Raw genomic sequence first — 20,354 nt, forward strand, 5'->3', positions numbered from 1 at the left:
CAATGTACCGACTTCACACGTTAAGTTCCAATTCAATGATAAAATAATAGTCCACTAAAAATTTAAGATTAAAATTCCCTTTCAAAACTTGAGCAAAATTCAACTAATCAGTGCCCATTATGATTAACAATGCTGACCGCAAACAAACATAAAACATGGTAAAATTAGATTTTTCTCATATAGCTATTATAATGTTAGATTCATTATTCTTCCCAACAATACACGCATACTTAAAACATAATCCCAAAGATAGACAGAAAACTTCCACGATATCCTACAAATAGTATACGTATGTATGTTATATGCATATAATCCTAAACTTTATAGAGCTTGCTTATATTGATGAGACAAACGTAATACAACATAACAAAAGATTATGGTTAAGAAAAAGCATCAAACAACTCATCAACGATGAGCCACCGCGGCGGGCGGCGGTGTCTTAGAGAGGCATTGGTAGCACTTGGCGAAGAGTCCAAACGTGTCAACTTGTTTGATGAAATTAGTCAAGCTAGCCCAACCGCCAAAGCCGAAACCGACGACTAGAACCCACATTACTATGAACATGTTGACGACATACATGGCAGTCCAGCTACGGGCAACAACGGCGGGAGGCTTCTCACACGCATTGTGTCGGGCAGAGGACGATCGATAAGTGAGCATATGAGCTAAAGAAGGGATGATATAAACAGTGAAACTAACAAGAAGGGCACCAACGGCGGAGTTGATGGGGCCAAAGAAAGGGAAAATAATGGCTAAAAACCATATGGGAATGACGACGGGCAGCCTCACAATTGCCCTTAAACATAAGCTTTTAGTCTCGTGCATTCCTATTACTTTCTCCCACACGAAGTAGAGTGGTGTAGAAGCAAAACCAAATGTTATGAACTGCCATGCAAACGTAATAAATTAGGCTAAGATGACACTTGAGAAAGAAAAAAGAAAGATCATTAAGGTTGTTGCTTGTAATTGTGTATTAAAATTTGGGAATTTTGAGAGATAATTTGTTAATTTTGTATAAAACAGTGATTTTCACTTTTATTATATTGTGATAATACAAATTACCATTTCAAATTATGCCTCTAAACTTTCAAAAAGTTTATTTTTTAAGAAAAAATCTTTATGAATTTTGAAATTGGCCCAAAACATATATATATTATTGAAATAAAAGATGAAATTTGACATGTCGGTGAGAATTAGAAAAATGGACGTGATATTATTTTGGTTAAATATCATTTTGGTTCATATCCTTTAAAGTTTATTCAACTTTAGTTCTTGTACTTTTATTAGTTCTTAAATTTAATCCACATTTTAGGTTTATTATTGACTTTTTCAGAAAAAAGTTTTGATATCTATTAACATTTTCATTATAAATTTCGATAACATATTCACATAATGTATTTCCGTGCATACAATTTCTTAGGATTATTTAATCAATTTCGAAAAAAATTAACTTTATATCACTAATTAAATTCAAGATTTTTTTTAAAGTACTATTAAAATCGAATATTTGAAAATAGAAAAATATAGAAGATAAGTGCATTTGAACAAACTCCTCATTGACCAAAATGACGTTTTAACCTACTAATTACCACTATATAGAAAGATTGTTACCTTTTTTTTTTATCTCATATGATAATGTTAAAATTATTTACATAATCAATTTTTTCACATCAACTCTCACATCAATTTATGTGGATAATGTAATGATATCACGTATACTTTCTAATTTTATACATTCCTGTCGCATCAAATTTCATTTTAATTTTATGGAACAAATTTCCAAATTCAAAGATTAAAAAATAATAATTATAAATAAATAAAATCAAAAAACAATCCAAACATATTCTAAAGTTTAGGAGACATTTCATATAATTTATCCTAGGAGAGGAATAATATAGTACACAGATTAAAGAAAAGCTAAAAAGATTATACCTTTTTCTTTTGGAAAGAAAAATATTATATTTAAACTTCTCTAAATATATTTTTTTAAGTAAATAAAATAATAAATTTTAAAAAATTGAAATATTTTTTAAGAATTCAACCATTTTTTTAAAAAAAAAAAAAAAAAATTGTAGTACTTGTCTTTAGTTGAATGTAATGAAATTTAGAGTAAAAATAGGAGGACATAGATTAAAGTCTAAAAATTGAAGTTGATTAGAAACAAATTTACCTGGTGAATAAGCATGAGAATGACGCCGGCGTCGCGCCACCGGGAGCGGGGAAGGAGGGAGAAGGCGTTGGAGTGGCTGAGAAGTTGGTCGCCGAAAGCCCAATACACGGCGGCGGCCGACGGGAGGGTCAGTGTAAATACATAAAGAGTCGCCACTAGATATATGTACTTAAACTTTTGAGGCTTCCACATTGCATGCATAATTTCCCTACAAAGATAAATACAAAACCAAATTATTTAACCTCATTCGACGAAAAGATGACAATGACGACGACGACAATTAACAAGGCTTAAGAATATAAGATTACACGGTAACGGCATGGCCACCGAATGTGTAAAGGATGTTGGTGGCACCAGTGAAATACAGAACCAATTCAGTTGGGGCTGAATGCTTCACACCCTCGACCTAGAAGAAAGTCATCTAATATCAGGTTTAAGAATATAAATAAATAATTGAATAAACCAACCTATCAATCTTATATTAAAATAAAAAAGTCGAGTGGTAAGTTTAGTAGAGGAACTTTTAGCATCATTATCTATAAGATTCATGAACATTAAAAGTATTTAAAAATAAGTTTTTAAACTTTAAAAAGATTAAATATACCCATATAAACTTTCAATTTTGTGTATAATAGATTTTTTAAACAAAAACAATCAATGGAACTGTTAGACATAAAGTCATATTTTATCTCTAATAAGATTCTAAACTTATAATTTTATACTATGTGCAAATGAATTTTCTTTCTAAAAGACAAATAAAAAAAAAAAAGCAAGCACCTATTAGACATAAAAATTGTAATTCTTATTGGACACAAAGTTAAACGTTTAAGAACCTATCATACAACTTTCTAAAATTTACGAAGTAGATAAACATATAAACCTAAAATGGTATGAACTAAACATGTAACTCAACTATTTAAACATTATAATGTTAAATTGTATAAAGAATGGTTTGTAATTTGTTGGATTTGCTACATTTGTTCCTTATTTTATGATTCATTATTCTATTAAGATTTAGTTGTCTATTTTAGGTGCCTTGTATAGCTATTTATACTCTTGTACTCCACACTCTTGATTAAGAGAAAAATACACAAAAATTTACATGGTATCAGAGCCCTACGCATATTTATTATTTTTGAGTTACTGTTTCTAACACCTCACCACCAGCCTATACCATCATCAGCGCTGCCGCCAATCAAGCAGTTGTATGTGCTAAGCTTGAAGAAGAAAAAGTTGCAGCAGAAGATGAAGATCTGAGAGAGCAATTTCTCTTCTCTTTTCTGTATATTTGATTTCGTATATTAAATCTTTTCCCCACACATAATACAAGGTAGTGATGTATAGATATATACACTTAGGTTTTAGAATAAGGACAAAAAAATAACTAACGAATCTTCTGTACAGCTGATAGAGAATAATTATATGGCAGAGGTTGTTAAGAGAGCATACACATCAGTCTCAGCGAGAGTATACACACCAGTAAGAGCATACACACCAGCGACACCAGTGAGAGCATAAACACCAGCGATACTAGCAAAAGCATACACATCAGCGACACCAGCGATAGCATACACACCAACGATACCAGCGAGAGCATACACACCAGCGAGAACATATACACTAGCGAGAGCATTTATATCAGCTTCTACATGGCTCATTGTCATCTGCTGACGAGGCAATTTGTTCTTCCTTGACATCCCTCCTCAAGCGAGAGGGTAAGTTCTTTAGTCCGAGCTTGCTTCGAAGGTAGACAAATGTATCAAGGGGTGAAGGCTTAGTTAGGCAATCCGCCAATTGTTCTACAGAAGGTATATATCTAACAAGAAGTTGATCTTGAAGGACAAAGTCACGGATGAAGTGCACATCTATTTCGATATGCTTAGTTCGTGCGTGAAAGACAGGGTTAGCAGCTAAGGCACCTGCGCCCATGTTATCACACCAGAGAACAGGTATACCCTTTAGAGAGAAACCAATCTCGGTTAATAGGTTTTTCACCCAAATGATCTCGGTTGCAGCATGAGCAATAGCTCGATACTCGGACTCAGTACTGGAACGAGCCACTGTCATTTGTTTCTTAGATGACCAAGAAATGAGAGTAGATCCAAGATAGAGGCAATAAGTAGCTGTAGATTTTCGATCATCAATACTTGAGGCCCAATCTGCATCAGAATAGGCTGTTATATTCAGGTAAGTATCACAGTTGATGGTTAGGCCAAAGTGGAGAGTCCCTGCAAGATATCTAAGCACACGTTTGACAGCTGACCAGTGAATATCAGTAGAAGTGACAGCTGACCAGTGAATATCAGTAGGAGCTTTGAGGAATTGGCTAAGCTTATTAATAATGAAAGCAATGTCCGGTCTTTTATTAGTGAGGTATTGGAGAGCACCAACCGTGCTGCGATATAGAAATGGGTCATGGAGGGGTGTTCCAATGCTCAAGGACAGAGAGGTGTCAAGTACTGTAGGGGTTAGACAAGGTTTCATATGGTTGAGGTTTAGTTTAGAGAGAAGCTCAGTTATGTACTGAGCTTGATGCAGATGTAGGTCGGAGGGTGTATAAGAGATTTGGACACCAAGGAATTTACTAAGCTATCCTAGATCTTTGAGAGAGAACTGTGTATGCAGTCGGGAAACAAGATGATTGATGTGAGTTAAATCACTGTCGATGAGTATCAAATCATCTACATAGACTAGCAGCAGAGTGATGGAGGATGAGGTACGCATATAGTATAGAGAAGTGTCTAGGGAGCTTACTTTGAAGCCAAGTTGACAAAGAGACGCTTTGAGCTCATCATTCCACGCACGAGGAGCCTGCTTGAGACCATAGAGAGCTCTGTTGAGCTTGCAAACATAATACAGGTGAGTTTTGCTTTCAAAGCCCGAGGGTTGAGACATGTAGACAGTCTTCTTCAGCTTGCCGTTGAGAAAGGCATTATTGAAGTCAATTTGGCGAAGTTGCCAGTGATGAGACACTGCCAAAGTAAGTACAATTCTAACAGTAGACATCTTAACAACGGGACTGAATGTAACAAAATAGTCAAAGCCAAGATGTTGATGAAACCCTTTGGCAACAAGACGTGCCTTATACCGTTGAACAAAGCCTTGAGCATCACGTTTGATACGATAGACCCATTTGCATCCAACAACAGTTTGATCAGATGAAGAAGGTACCAATGACCAGGTATTTGTACGTTGCAGTGCAGCAAGTTCTTCATTCATAGCTTCTTGCCACTGTGGAGCTGTAAGATCCTGAGAGACTGAAGTTGGTTCACTCTGAGTAAGGTCTTCAATACGTTCAGCAACCCAAGCCTTGGGTTTGAAAATACCAGCCTTCCCTCTAGTGGTCATTGGATGAGTGCCAATGAGGGGTTGAGTGGTAAGTTGTAGGGATTACTGTGGAAGGGAGGGTAGAGATGTTATTAAGGGTGACACTGTAGGGGATTGAGAAGTAGTTGAGAGAGACAGTAATGGGCTAGGATGTAGGGAAGGTGAACTTGTGGCTAATGTAGGAAAAGTGTGAGAAGATAAGTGAAGGTTGTGAAGAGAATGGATGGACAAGAGGTGAAGAGAACCATGTGGAGATTGATTGAGCTATATTTGTGGGAGTAGAGATTTGAAGGTTAGCAAAGCCTATTTGGAATGGAAATTCGTTTTCATTAAATATGACATGGCAAGAGATGATGACCTTCTCATCCTCAGTAAGACATCTGTGACCTTTGTGTATTGGGGAAGGGCTAAGATAGACACATTTGTTGCTGTGAAAGGCAAACTTATGGTGCTAGTATGGACGAAGGTGTGGATAGCACGCACACCCAAAAACTCTTAGAAATAGTAGGTTCAATTTGCTTCCAAGTAACACTTTCATGGGACTGTGACCCTGAAGGATAGGAGAGGGAAGAGAATTAATAAGATAAACAGCAGTTTGAAAGGCATACGACCATAGGTGCAGTGGCATCTTAGCCTGTGCTAAGAGAGTAAGATCGGTTTCAACAACATGGCGATGTTTACGTTCAACTCAACCATTTTGTGCTGAAGTGTAGAGGCAGGAGACCCTTCTTTGAATTCCAAGCTAATCACATAAATGTGCCACTGCTTTGTACTCACCTCCACCATCCATTTGCAACATGTGAATGGATTTGTTAAATTGATTAAGAACAAAGGCTTGAAAGTGTTTAAAGGCAATTACAGTGTCACTTTTCTGTTTTAACGGGTATAGCCAAGTAAATCGACTATAGTCATCAACAAACAACACATAGTATCTATATCCATCAGCAGAAAGCATTGGGTTGGCCCCCATAGATCGGTATGCACTAGTTCAAAAGGTATACTTGCATGGGAAAGGGAGTCGAAAAAGGGTAAGGCATGAGACTTTCCAAACTGACAAGCTTCACAAAATGACTTCTCATTATCAGTAATTTGTAAGTTACATCCACTAATTACTTTTGACAAAACTTTAGGGGATGGATGGCCAAGTCGCCTTGTGAGAAGCATTGTGGTTACTGTCCTGCTAGTTTGAAAAACAGACTGACGTGAGAACTCTTGGATGGAGTAGTCAAGCGAGCATCTGACAATCTTGAAGTAAGTGGTGCATTATTTATAGACTGGTTGACATCCTCCAACTGGTATAACCCATCTTTAAGCCGGCCTTTCAAGATTGGTACTTCCGACTTCTTGTCCTTTACCACATAAAAGTCAGCATGAAATTCAACCACTATATTGTTGTCTTTTGCAAAGTTGGATACACTTACCAGGTTCTTAACTATGGCAGGTACATAAAGAATATTTAATAATGACAGGACACCAGAACTAGTAGGTATATTTGTATTTCCATAGCGAGATATAGGAAGGGATTTACCATTCCAACCACTACTTTGTCATTACTTGTGTAGGCAGATGAGGATTGGAGGAAGCTTGGATTGCTGGTGATGTGTGAGGATGCCCCACTGTCTACATACCAGTTAGGGTCAGCAACTGACTCAGGTGAAGCTACAGCTGAATGAGTAAGAAGAACAGAGGTTGTCTGTTCTTGACTTCGATTTGGTGGGAGTTGAGCAGATTCAATACGGTTGTGAGTTTGTCTGGGGTTGTTGAACTCCTTATTGTATCCGAAGTAGCAAACAGCAGCTGTATGCCAAGTTTTCCACATGTTTGGCAGAGTTGGGTCAGTTGTGGATGCATTATTCCAACGACCACGACCCCTATTGCGACCTCCTCCACCCCTAAAATTTGGTGGTTGTGTATATCCATAAGAGTTTTGAAGGGTGTGTGCTGAAGGATTGGACTGATTATGCACAATGTTGGTTGAGGGTGGGCTGAGTGAGAGTGAGACAATAGCTATTCCAATAATTCTTGTCTTTACAGTAAGTTGATACTCAAGCCTTTTCTCATATAACAGCAGGTCAAATTGCAGATCAGACCAACGTGTTGTTCCTTTGCTTTAGATTGCTACTACAACTGGGTTATACTCTTCATCAAGACTAGCTAGCACTTGTGAAGTCAGATCAGAGGAGGAGACGGGGGAACCTACAAGGGCAAGACCATCAGCAAAACATTTTATCATAGCAAGGTACTCACTTATTTTCAATGTGCCTTTGCGAGTTTGCTGAAACATTCTTTTGAGGTAATCTGTTTCAGCTTTGGATTGGACTCCAACCAACTCTTGGATTGCTTCCCATAGTTCTTTGGAGGTTTGAAAACCCATCACTTGTGTTGCTATCTCCTGGTTCATTGAGTTATAAAGCCAGCCCAAAAGAAGCTGATCCACTACTAGCCAGGCATCATAAGCTGGATTTGATTGCATTTCAACATTAGGGACTGAGATAATGGTTGGATCTATACTGGAGCTTTCACCGGATCGACCACTGGTTGGAACTTGAATAAAATGATATGGGTAAGAAGTTTCCCCAGTTAGATAACCTTCCAATCTATAGCTTCTTAGAAGTGGCCACTCAAGATTTTGCCAAAGCAAGAAGTTCGACCTATCCATTTTGATAGATGTTACTTGGTTGAAAAGTTGATTTAAAGGAGGACCTATGATGATTCCACTGTTGGTAGCTCCAGAAAAAATAGGTGAGAAAAAGTTTTTAGAAGGTTGATTTGCCATAGCTTACCTGGTGCTCTGAAACCAAGTCGAGCAGCTGTATGAGCTAAGCTTGAAGAAGAAAAAAGTTGCAGTAGAAGATGAAGTTCTGGGAGAGCAATTTCTCTTCCCTTTTCTGTATATTTGATTTCATATATTAAATCTTTTCCCCACGCATAATATAGAGTAGTGATTAGATATATACACTTAGGTTTTAGAATAAGGATAAAAAAATAACTAACGAATCTTCTGTACAGCTGGTAGAGAATAATTATATGGCAGAGGTTGTTAGGAGAGCATACACATTAACATCAGTGAGAGTATACACACTAGGGACACAACAAGAGTATACACACCAGCGACACTAGTGAGAGTATACACACTAGCGACACCAACGAGAGCATACACACCAGCGACACCAGCGAGAGCATACATACCAGCGACACCAGCGAGAGCATACACACCAGCGATACCAGCGAGAGCATACACACCAGCGATACTAACGAGAACATACACACCAGCAAGAGCATACACACCAGCGAGAGCATTTATATCAACTCTACATGGCTTCTTATCATCTGCTAATGAGGCAATTTGTTCTTCCTTGACACCACCGTCCACGTCTTCATTAGAGCTGTTGTTTCGTAGGTTTACTTCAGCTTAGGCCCATCTGTTTATTCCCATCCGTTCAGATCTCTATCGTTCGCGTCAAATCTTCAACCATCTCTGTCGTTCCTATCCAGATCTCTATGAAAGGTTCATCGTGCCATTTTCGTTTACATTCCCATCCGACACACGAAACGTTCCCATCTGACCTAGATCTCTTCGAACGTTCCCGTCCATCCGACCACTTCTGAGTCGAGCATTATCAGATCCATCAGTTCACCGACCACCTCTGCAGTTTCCATTCAGATCTTTGTCGAAGGTTTGCCGTATTGTTGCTGTTCGAGTCTTATCATCGTTTAGATCCATCAGACGAGCCAAGTTTTCATCTGTTTAGCAAACAACCCTAGGCAAGCTGAGTGAGCCGAGCTGCGAAAACGAACCGAGCTAAGTCGAGCTAAGCTAGCCAAGCCAAGTGAGCCAAGCGAGTTGAGCCGAATCGAGCCGAGCTGAGCTGAGTGAACCAAGTCGGGCAGAGCCGCGCCGAGATTGAGCTGATCAGTTGACTAACTTGTCCGTTTCTATTTTTTTCTTATTGTTTTAATGGAAAAAATGTGACATCTTTTATCCGATTAGTACTATACTTGATGGCGCCAACTACACTACTTAGGCTTACAAATGAAGAGCTTTTTTATTGGCCGTAAGCTATGATGAGTTGTTATTGGTAATATTGCTAAACCTATCAAATGAGCTACTGGAGAAGACAATAAGTTTGTGGAAAGACTAAAGGACTGGGATAGCAAAACTCATCAAATAATCACCTGGGTAACAGTTCCATCCCTATTATCCACATCCAGTTTGATGCATTCGATACTGCTAAAGTACTTTGAGATTTTTTTCTGAACGGTACCAAACTGTTGGTTTTGCTCACTATTATCAACTCCATACTACTCTAATCAGCACACGTCAGGAGACCGAGCAATCTGTGAATGAGTATCTTGCCATTCTCTAGCCTATTTGAACTCAGTTAGACCAAGCTAAGATCAGTCCAGATTATCTACGACTTATCAAGGTTCTTATAGGACTTCATCCAGAGTTTGAGTCTGGTCGTGCTGCCTTGTTACATCGTAGTCCTTTACCATCCCTTGATGCTGAAATTCAGGAAATTCTCTTTGAAGAGAAGCGACTTAGGCTAGCCTCTTCACCGTCAACAAATGTTACTCTTGCAACCACCCATTCACGTTTTCCGACTTAGTCTTTTTTTTTTTTTTTTTTTTTGCAAAAACTGTAAACAGCATGATCACAAGCTTTCTAGTTGTCCCACCATTAAGTGCAGGTATTGCCACAAGCATGGTCATATCTTGGACAACTATCCTACCAAACCACCTTAGCCCCTAGAGTACACCAATAAATCCAAGAATTCTTTTAAACATGGTTTTTCATCTGTTGCAACTGCTGCCACTGCCTCTAATGTGGCACCTTCCAATCCTCCAAGTATCTAGACCAGTAACCTTCAGGATTTGTTGAAACAGGTGTTATCTCCCAATTCTTCTGTCCTTACTCTCACACTAGGTACATCTTGGCTTCTTGATTCAGCTTGTTGCCATCACTTGACCTTAAATATGACTTTGTTGTCTTCCTCCACCCCTGTAAAATCTCTTCCTTTGGTACATTTCACTGATGGTAAATACATGTATATTTCACACATCGAGACTGTACACCAAGTATTAACCTCTCCGCTACTTATTATGTCTCTAACCTGACCTATAATCTTGTCTCTATTGAACAACTATGTGACCTAGGATTAACTGTTCTCCTTTTTTCTCATGATTGTCAGAGATCCGTGAATGAGTCAGATGGTTGGTATGAGTCGCGAGGTAGGAAGATTATTTGAGCTCATATCCTTTCAACCACCTATTCTGTCATCCATTTCTGCGGTTGTCATTGATACTAACACGTATTAGTGACATCTTCATCTTTGTCATACATCATCTGACAAACTTCGTAGCTTAATTTATATTACTATCTTAAATAATGTCTCTCAATTTTGTTCGTTTGATTGTTTACATTGCAAACTGGAAAAACAGTCTGCTCTATCTTTTTCTATTTCAGCATCATTGTGTGATAAACCATTTGGTCTTATTTATTCTGATATTTGAGGCTCTACTCTTACTCCTACAGTAAATAGTTATCGATATTTTGTGTTATTTATTGATGACTACTCTCGTTTTAACTAGATATATTTTCTTAGTAGTCATCTTCCTTACCCTAAATTTACATTGAATTTGCCATAATGATTCAAACTCAGTTTTCTCAAACCATCAAAATTCTTCGAATTAACAATTCAATGGAGTATAAGGACTATCACCTGCTCTCTTTTCTTTCCCAACAGGGCACTCTTGTCCAACGTTCGTGTCCTTATATTTCTCAAAGAAATGGTCGGGTTAAACGGAACCATTGGCATATTCTTGATTCTGTCTATGCTCAGCTTCTCTCCGCAACTGATCTATTTTCAAAGGGTATTCTCAGAAGTATGGTATTTATTATGAGGAAATCTTTGCTCCAGATAGTGGTCTCTTCTTCAAATGGATGTTAAGAATGCTTTCCTCAATGGAACTCTAAGGCATGGGCTTTTGTTCTCCTCTCAATCTTGATTGGTTCTTTCTGGGTATTCTGATGCTAACTGGGCAGACGACCCTATGGATAGACAATCCACCACAGATTACTATTTTTTTTTGGGTGATTCTATTATCTCTTGGTGAATTAAGAAACAAACAGTTGTTTCTCGTTCTAACACTGAATCAGAATATCGTGCACTTGCTTATGCAACTTCAAAGGTCTTATGGCTTCGTTGACTCTTGGTTGACATGGAGGTTCCCAAAATTCTGCCACTATTCTTTATTGTGACAATTATAGTGCTATTCAGATAGCACATAATGATGTTTTTCATGAGCGGACAAAGCACATTGAGACTGACTACCACTTTGTCCGCCACCATCTCCAGTGTCTTATTTTGCATCTCAATCCATATCTACAACCGAGAAACCGACCAACATCTTCACTAAAGCCCTCTCCTCTATCCACTTTCGTCAGCTACTGTGTAAACTCAAGCTTGTCTCTACTCTACTACCTTGAGTTTGAGAGGGGATGTTAAATTGTATAAAGATTGGTTTTTAATTTGTTGGATTGCTTACGTTTGTTCCTTGTATCACAATTAGTTATTATGTTAAGATTTAGCTGTCTATTTTAGGTGCCTTGTATAACTATTTATAATCTTGTATTCCACTCTGTTGATTAAGAGAAAAATACACAAATTTACAAAATCTAATAACATAAAATTTTAAATATAAACTACTAAATGAGGTTGACCAATATGATTGTATCTTTAATAACAAATGAGTGTTGATTTAAAAATTTGAATGCTGTCATAAACCATTAGATATAAGTTTGAACTTCTTTTAGGGTTCATTTCGCCCACAACCAACATACCGAATAATTATTAGTTACGTTGTGGCTATCTCTTTGAATAATTTCATTATTAAGTTGTTGAAATTACCTGACCGTGAGCGAGGGCAGCAACAGTCAAATACCAGGCAGTGTAGGTGGTCATTCCAAGGCCAAGAAATGACCAAATTCTATAGTTGTGAAATGAGGGTATGAAGACAGTAGTGGCACAACAAGCCCCAAATATGTAAGTCCATGTCCTCTTGTCTAATTTGTCATTTATGTAATATATATTACTGCAACACAAAAACAGAATAAAACTTATGTAACACATTTATAAATGCAGAAATTGAGTGACATTTCAAAAAGAACCTAGTTACTTTAGAACCTATCTGGTTGATAATCTAAATTGTGTTTTTTGAAAATTGTTTAAATTATGATCTAATTTTTCAATCTGCTATCAAACATATGTCTGAAAATATAAAATACAACTCTATTGTCATTGAATCTCTTGTTTTCATATTTCCTATCAAACAGGTCCTTAAGAGTCCGTTTGATATATAACATTCATGATTCTAATTTTCTATTTCTTTAAAAATACAAACACTTGATAACCGTCTTTGTTTCTTGTTTCCCATTTTTTTCAAAATAATGTTTCCAAAATTGGATTAATGATTCAGAGACAACAATTTCTTTGGACCAAAATGAGTATAATGTAACTATAATTGACATGTACTTCTTCTTTTGAAATCAGAGGTTCAAATCTCCATACTTCATCGATTTGTTGTACCAATAAACAAAAAAAAAAATCCTCGTGTAGTAATCATTTAGATCTTGTTAGGTAATCATTTCGTTTTTTTTTTTTTTTTGGTTTTTGAAAATTAAGCTTATTTTCTCCACAATTCTTACATTGATTTGCATCTTTCTTAAATATAGTGGTTGAATTCTTAGCCGAATTCCAAAAAAAAAAAGTTTTTAAAAAACTATTTTTTTTTTCAAATATTGGCTTAGTTTTTAAACCATTGATAAAAAGTAGATAACAAAAGAAAAAAATTTGGAGGTAGAAATTTTCAAAAACAATAAACCATAAACCAAATGATTATCAAATGACATTAATTTTTAGTTTTTGAATTTTTTGTTTTGAAAACTGTGCTTGTTTGTTTTACTATTTCTTAATTACAATTTTCATCTGCAATTGAATTCTTAGTAAATTCTAAAATAATTAAACACATTTTTTAAAACTACTTTTTTTATCTAGTTTTCAAAACAATAAAACAAGTTTTTTAAAAATTATTTTTTTTCCTATTAGTTTTAAAAATTTAACTTGTATTTTCTTAAAATGCAAACAACAAAAACAAAGAAATCAATGGATGCAATTAGTATTTATAATTTTCCAAAAATAAAAAACCAACCGGTTATCCAACAACAGCCAAATTCCTTCAGTTTTTTTGTTTCGAGTTATCTTTCCTCTAAACACAAATAAAATTATTATGCACAATAAATATCTACCAAAATAAAACATAACATAAAATTTCTTCCATATAAAATTTAGAGGGAGATCACCAAACCTAGTTCAATTTGTTTCTCTTTTCACTCTTTCGTTTTTCAATTTCCAAAACAGAGTAAAAATAAAAACAATAAGAAGAAACGAAAATGTAAACAGGACGTTGATGAACAAACCCGTAAAAGAAGAGAGATTATTTGAAACAACATCTGAAAGTTCTATAAAGTAAAAGAACACAATTTCTGCAACAAAACTGAGATGAAGTAGAAGAAGAAGAAGAAGAAGAAAAGAACCTTGCACAAGCAATAAGCTGAATCACAGAGCCAAAGAGAAGAAAAGTACAATTAAAAGCCAATCCCACTGCTTTCCAACAAGGCCCAAGAAGACCATCAAGCACTTCAAACCACTGTCCAAAAACAGAGTACCACAAAACTAATCAAAATCTTCAGTTAAGAAACAGAGCCAACAAAAACAAAGATTTACAAACTCTTCTGTTGTTTTTTAAACCTGGATAACATGGTTTTTGAAGCTAACATTCTCCTTCTCCTTTCTCCCTCGATACTCAATATACAAAACACTGATCAAATACGCCGTCCAACTCCCAAGAAATCCATAGAAAATTTGTAAAATAATCCCTGATAGCATCCCCAATTGAGAGAAAGAGTATGGCAGAGTCAATAGGACTTGAGCCACCTGCAAAAAACAAAACAAAACAAAACAAAATCTTCCCATTTTTCAAATAATTTACTCAAAAGATTAAGCCGATGGATTATTACGATACCTGATTCGAAGCACAACTGAACCAAGCATCATAAACAGAGCCACCATGCCAGAGGAAGCTCTTGAATCCCCCCAATGATTCATCTTCCTCTTCCCTCTGTTCTTCTTCTCTGTATTCTTCTTGTTCGATTGATTGATTGAAGGTCGAAACCATGGCTTCCTCTGTACTCTGTCTCGCAGGCACCATTATTTAGAAAACCCAGAAATAAAAAAACGAGAGATTTAAAATGGGGGGTGTTTTAATTGGGGTTTGTCTTTGTTAAAACTTGTGAAACAGGGCATTTGAGTTTGTTTGGCTCGTAGTTCGAAACGAAACTGCAAGAGAGAGTTGTTTGGGCAGGGAGGAGTTCAGTTAAGATTTACAGCTTTGCTTGAGATGGTAGGTTTTACAGACAATTTTAGAGGAAAATTCCAAATTATAGTATCAAAACTTGTTTTTTTCAGTAAAAGAAACCATGAAAAAACGGAGCTTTGGCAGTGCTTTAAAGCTTAAACTGTCGTTCAGCTACTTTCTTCTCTCTCTCTCTCTCTCTCTCTCTCTCTCTCTCTCTTAAAATGGAATGAACCCCAATTTTTGGCAGTTTCAATAAAGTGGAAAAATGAATGAACTCCAACAAGAAACCCCCCCAAAAAAAAAGAAAAAAGAAAAATGGAGGTTGAAGAAGAGGAATATCTGTTATTTGAGTTTGTATTGGTTAAGTTTGCAGTAGGCAGAGGAAAACAGAGGAGAGGGATTTGAGGTTGAATGAGACTTGAGAGAATGTTTTTGTACTTGTAAATAAATGGTAGGTTAAAATACTATTTTTGTACTTGTATTCCGTATTCTTTTGAAAGATTTATACTTTCAAATATTCCATTTTAGTTTTGTATTTTTAATAAATATTAATTTTAGTCCCTATTAGCCTACTATTAGTTTATTATTTGAAAAGTTTTGAAAAAAAAAATTAGATACAGTCGGGCTGTAACCATCTTTTGTGTAATCTGACTAAAACTTAATAAAAAAAAACGCGCCACATGACACTTTTATTCTTTAAAAAAAATTCTCTATGTATAAAGGAGAGGAGAATATGGGATTAGATTCAAGCTTTTGAAAATATATCCACGCTTTATTTTCTAGCTTATTATTATTAGACCAATTTCGATTAAAAGAAATTATTGAAATTAAGAGTTATGAAAAGTGCATCGATTAAAATTAAACAAGTCTCAAAGTATGGAGACAAAATTATACTATAACATAAATTGTAATTTTTGTTTGTCTTTTCTAATACTTATTGATAGATGTATTTTACAATTTGTTCAATTTTAATCTTTATATTTTCAAATATTCAATTTTAGTGTGTATACTTTAAAAAAATATTAAATTTAGTCATATTGCAATTTTATTGAGGATTTTTACCATTTTTTGTTATTTTGAATAAAAATTAACTTTGAATTTCTAAATTTAAGCTTTATCGAAAGAATATGGACTAAAATTGAATAAGCTCTAAAATAAACGGACCATAATGATATTCTATTATTATTATTATTATTATTATTATTTTAATTTGGCTTTTTAGGCTATAGAGTCCTTTACGCAGGCCCCATTCATTCAAAAGTTTTGTGCGTTGGTATTCTCGATATATAAAATTGAGGAAAGCAAATCTCTTTTCTCACTTTGAGTTTGATCAAATTTAATAACTTAGGATTAAGATAAAAGCAAAAATTAATATGTTTTCTCCGAGTTTGTGGTGTGGGTTTCAGGGTTTAGCATCTAATACGAGTGTAAGCTTTAGGAATAGGGACCTAAGAGTCTTAAAAAAGATTGTGTTTGTGATATAGGTTTGACAAGTGTGTGTCTTTTACAAGTCCTTTAGAGAGCTTAATAGATTAGTAGAGTAGTTGGTTGGTTTCTTTAACTAAATTCATATATGAAAACATACGTATTTTATACATTCAACGGAATAACAACAAAGATGCTTTTATAGTTTTTCTCTCATACATTTGATAATGTAAAGTTGTCAGTATCTGTTAAATAATTTTTTTTCTTGATTTGGTTTGAGTTTAGTAATCCGAATTCACTCAACTCAAATTCCGCTCTAAAAGTTTGATTAGGTGGGCAAGTTGTGAGGATTTTTGGGGATGGGATGAGATGAGATAGTTTTGGTAGGTATGTATTCTTTTCATTGTTGTGAATGTTTTTGTGTTGTTGTTCTTTTTTAGTCGAGTTGGGTGCTTTTTTTACCTCCTGAGTTTATGGTTGGACTTAACTTAGGGATTCAGTATTCCTATGGTGGAGAGAGTATTTCTCCAACTTTATATTGGTAGTTTGGTTCATGAATAATTTCTAATTTAATGTGAAAATTGATTACCTTTAACCGATGCAAGTTAAGTACAAAGATAAAAAAGAATAAAAATAAAAAATAGTTTTTTTACAGTCTTACGAAGGATAAAGACGACACCGATATCAAAAAGGTGTTGAGCCACTCTCACCCATGCATATTAAAGGATAATCTCAAATAAATAGGAATTTATAGTTAGCTCAGGATTGAGATCGAGTTACCTTAGGTCATCAAATTGAAATACTCAGTTTTAATAGTAAACAACATTATAAAGAAAAGTGACTATTTCGTGGTCCGGTCTTATGCAAACATATTTTGCATAGGATGTCTTCGCTCGCATGTCTCCACATGAATGACTTTGGGATCATTTTGTTTGTGTCAATATACAAAGTGGGCTGCATCCATAGTGTCCCCAGGATAAGGTACCCAACCCTATCCTTATACTTATAGACTGTTTTGGCTATATACTTAAACTTGATCCACTTTTATGTATCAGCATAAAGTTTAAGTATTCATGTTATAGCCATGGGTTCGTTAATTTATTGGATTTATGAATCAATAAATACAATTTACATGTTCAATAATAATTTTATTGAATAAACCTCAACAATAACTTTATAGTAAATAGAATATGTTAAGTTTATAAACTGTGAATTTTAGGACATATAACCCAACAAACTCCCACTTTGACTAAAACTCCAATGGGTTTACATATATATAATGTTGAGTATGAAAGAATAAATATACTAAACTAGGGCATCTATATACCTATAAATTCTCCCACTTGCCCTATATTTATGAAGCTCGTAGTTATAGTTCGACTAGGTGACCCTCGAACACTATAGTCGTGAGGGTCTTTGTAAATGGATCGGCTAAATTGTCTTCTGAGACTATCTGCGTAATGATCACATCTCCTCGGCGTACTATCTCCTGGATGAGATGGTACTTGCACTCGATGTGCTTTCCGCGCTTATGGCTTCTTGGTTATTTTGAGTTGGCAACTATTCCACTATTATCACAATAGAGGGTGATCAGCAGATGCATATTTGGAACCACTTCCAAATCAATCAAGAACTTTTTAAGTCATACTGCTTCTTTGGTTGCTTCACATGCAACTATATATTCCATTTCCAGTCAGAAATACAACTTTGTTTTATACTCCTTCATACTATAGCTCATTCATTCAGATTGAATATTGATCCTCAAGTAGTTTCTCTAGAATCCACATCGGTCTAAAAATCAGAATCCAGTAAGGATCAAATCCTTAGTATCATACACGAGCATATAGTCTCTCATTCTCCAAAGATACTTGAGGATGTTATTAATGGTAGTCCAATGACTATATCCAAGATTCGACTGAAATTTGCAGACTATTCCAACCGCATAGCATATGTCTTGACATGTACACAACATGGCATACATTAAACTCACAACCGTTGATGCATAAGGAATTCTTTTCATAGGCTCAACTTCTTGAGGTGTCTTAGGACACTGTTTCTTAGACAAATAAACTCTATATCGAAAAGGTGATAAACCTCTTTCGGAATTTTACATTTTATATCTATACAACATCTTGTCTATATAAGATGCTTGAGATAATGCTAGCATTCTATTCTTGCGATTCTGAACTATTTGGATCCCAAGAACATACTGTGAATCTCCTAAATCTTTCATTTGAAATTGTGAAACTGGCCATCTCTTAACGTCGACAAGAAAACCTACCTCATTCCCAATGAGTAGGATATCATCAACATATAGTACCAGAAAAGTTATAGTATTCTTGACAATTTTCTTGTAAACACAAGGTTCATCAACATTTTGTTCAAAGCCATAAGATTTGATCGTAGTGTCAAATCTTATATTCCAAGATCGAGATGTTTATTTTAACCCATAAATGGATCTTTTAAGCTTGCAAACCTTTTGCTCCTGACCCTGTTCAATGAACCCTTCTAGTTGAGACATGTAGATACTCTCTTTAAGATAGCCATTTAGAAAGGTCGTCTTGACATTCATTTGTCATATTTCACAATTGTAAAAAGCAGCAATGGATAAAGGTATTTTAATTGATTTGATCATGGTAACTGGAGAAAATGTTTCTTCATAGTCTACCCCCTCTCTTTAGGTAAATTTTTTTTCCAAAGTCTAGCTTTCTAGGTATGTACCTTACCAGCTTGGTTTCGTTTTGTCTTGTAGATCCACTTACAACCAATAGGTTTTACCTCATCTAGTTAATTTACAAGTTCCCAAACTGAATTGAAGTATATAAATTCCATTTCAAGGTCATGATTTTTATCCATTGGACTCGATCTACATCCTCCATTGCCTGTTTATAGGTCAATGAATCCTCCAAGCCATCATCAGGTATGACTATTTGAGTTTCTGTCAAACCCATGTATCGCTCAGGCTGTTGAACAACTCTCCCACTACATCGAGACATTCTCAATTCTTGAGAAGGATATGATGGACCAGTTATATCAACAACTTTTGTTGAAGGACCAGCCTAATCAACAACTTTTGTTAATATTTCTATAGGTTCTCTAGACATTTTATTCAATACTAGTTTACTATGAAGTTGATGATTTCTTATATGGTCTTCCTCCAAGAATGTAGTTTGTCAATATAAACATTTAATCGTCTTGAGGATCATAAAACAGACCTGTTTCTTTGGGGTATCGTACAAATAGGCATACTTTAGAACGTCGTTCCAATTTCTTTGGTTTTTGTATCAACACATGTGTTAGGCATCCCAAAATCTTGAAGTGATGTAAACTACCTTTACACCCTCTCCACAACTCAAAAGGTATTTCTAAAACACTTTTCGAGGGGACCATGTTCAAAATATATACTGCGGTCTGTACTACATGTCTCCAAAAAGATTGAGGTAACTGAGCATAACTCATCATCGAACAAACCATGTCTAATAGGGTTCTATTTCTCATTTCCACTACTCCATTTTGTTTTGGTGTATCGAGTGCGGAGCTAAGATTGAATTCCATGTTTTATCAAATAGTTTTGGAATTTTAAATCCATATACTCACCACTTTGATATGATCAAAGTGTTTTAATCTTTTTACCTAATAGATTCTCAACCTCTGCCTCGTACTCTTTGAACTTTTCAAGAGTTTTGGACTTATGATGCATCAGGTAAATATAGTCATATCTTGAATAATCATCAATAAAATTGATGAAATATTCAGATCCTCCATGATATTTAACATTCATCAGACTATAGAGATCTGAATGTACAAGCTCTAAAGGTTCTTTGGCTCTTAGATCTTTTCCTGTAAAAAAATCTTTTAGTCATTTTACCCTCAAGACATGATTCACACGGAGGTAGAAAACTGTCTTCTAATTGATTTAGAAGTCCATTCTTTACTAATCTCTCAATCCTTTGAGATTTATGTGTCCAAGTCTTAAATGCCAAAGATAGGCATTAGGGAAAAAATTTCGTTTTTT

The 20,354-nt window shown here is 35.4% G+C and overlaps 1 protein-coding gene across 1 annotated transcript; it reads right to left on the minus strand.

Annotated features, from left to right (window-relative positions):
- Nucleotides 1-144: 144 nt before the first annotated feature.
- LOC120081235 (auxin transporter-like protein 2) lies at nucleotides 145-15,314 on the minus strand. Its single transcript, XM_039035943.1, has 7 exons — nucleotides 14,582-15,314; nucleotides 14,308-14,493; nucleotides 14,094-14,206; nucleotides 12,409-12,592; nucleotides 2,479-2,576; nucleotides 2,171-2,378; nucleotides 145-885 (listed from the first exon to the last, which is right to left on the minus strand). The coding sequence occupies exons 1-7, from the start codon at nucleotides 14,765-14,767 to the stop codon at nucleotides 406-408; spliced, it is 1,455 nt and encodes a 484-aa protein (XP_038891871.1). The 5' UTR covers nucleotides 14,768-15,314; the 3' UTR covers nucleotides 145-405.
- Between the last annotated feature and the right edge of the window lie 5,040 nt (nucleotides 15,315-20,354).

The sequence above is a fragment of the Benincasa hispida genome, chromosome 7 (genome assembly GCF_009727055.1).
Source record: "Benincasa hispida cultivar B227 chromosome 7, ASM972705v1, whole genome shotgun sequence".
Lineage (NCBI taxonomy): Eukaryota > Viridiplantae > Streptophyta > Magnoliopsida > Cucurbitales > Cucurbitaceae > Benincasa > Benincasa hispida.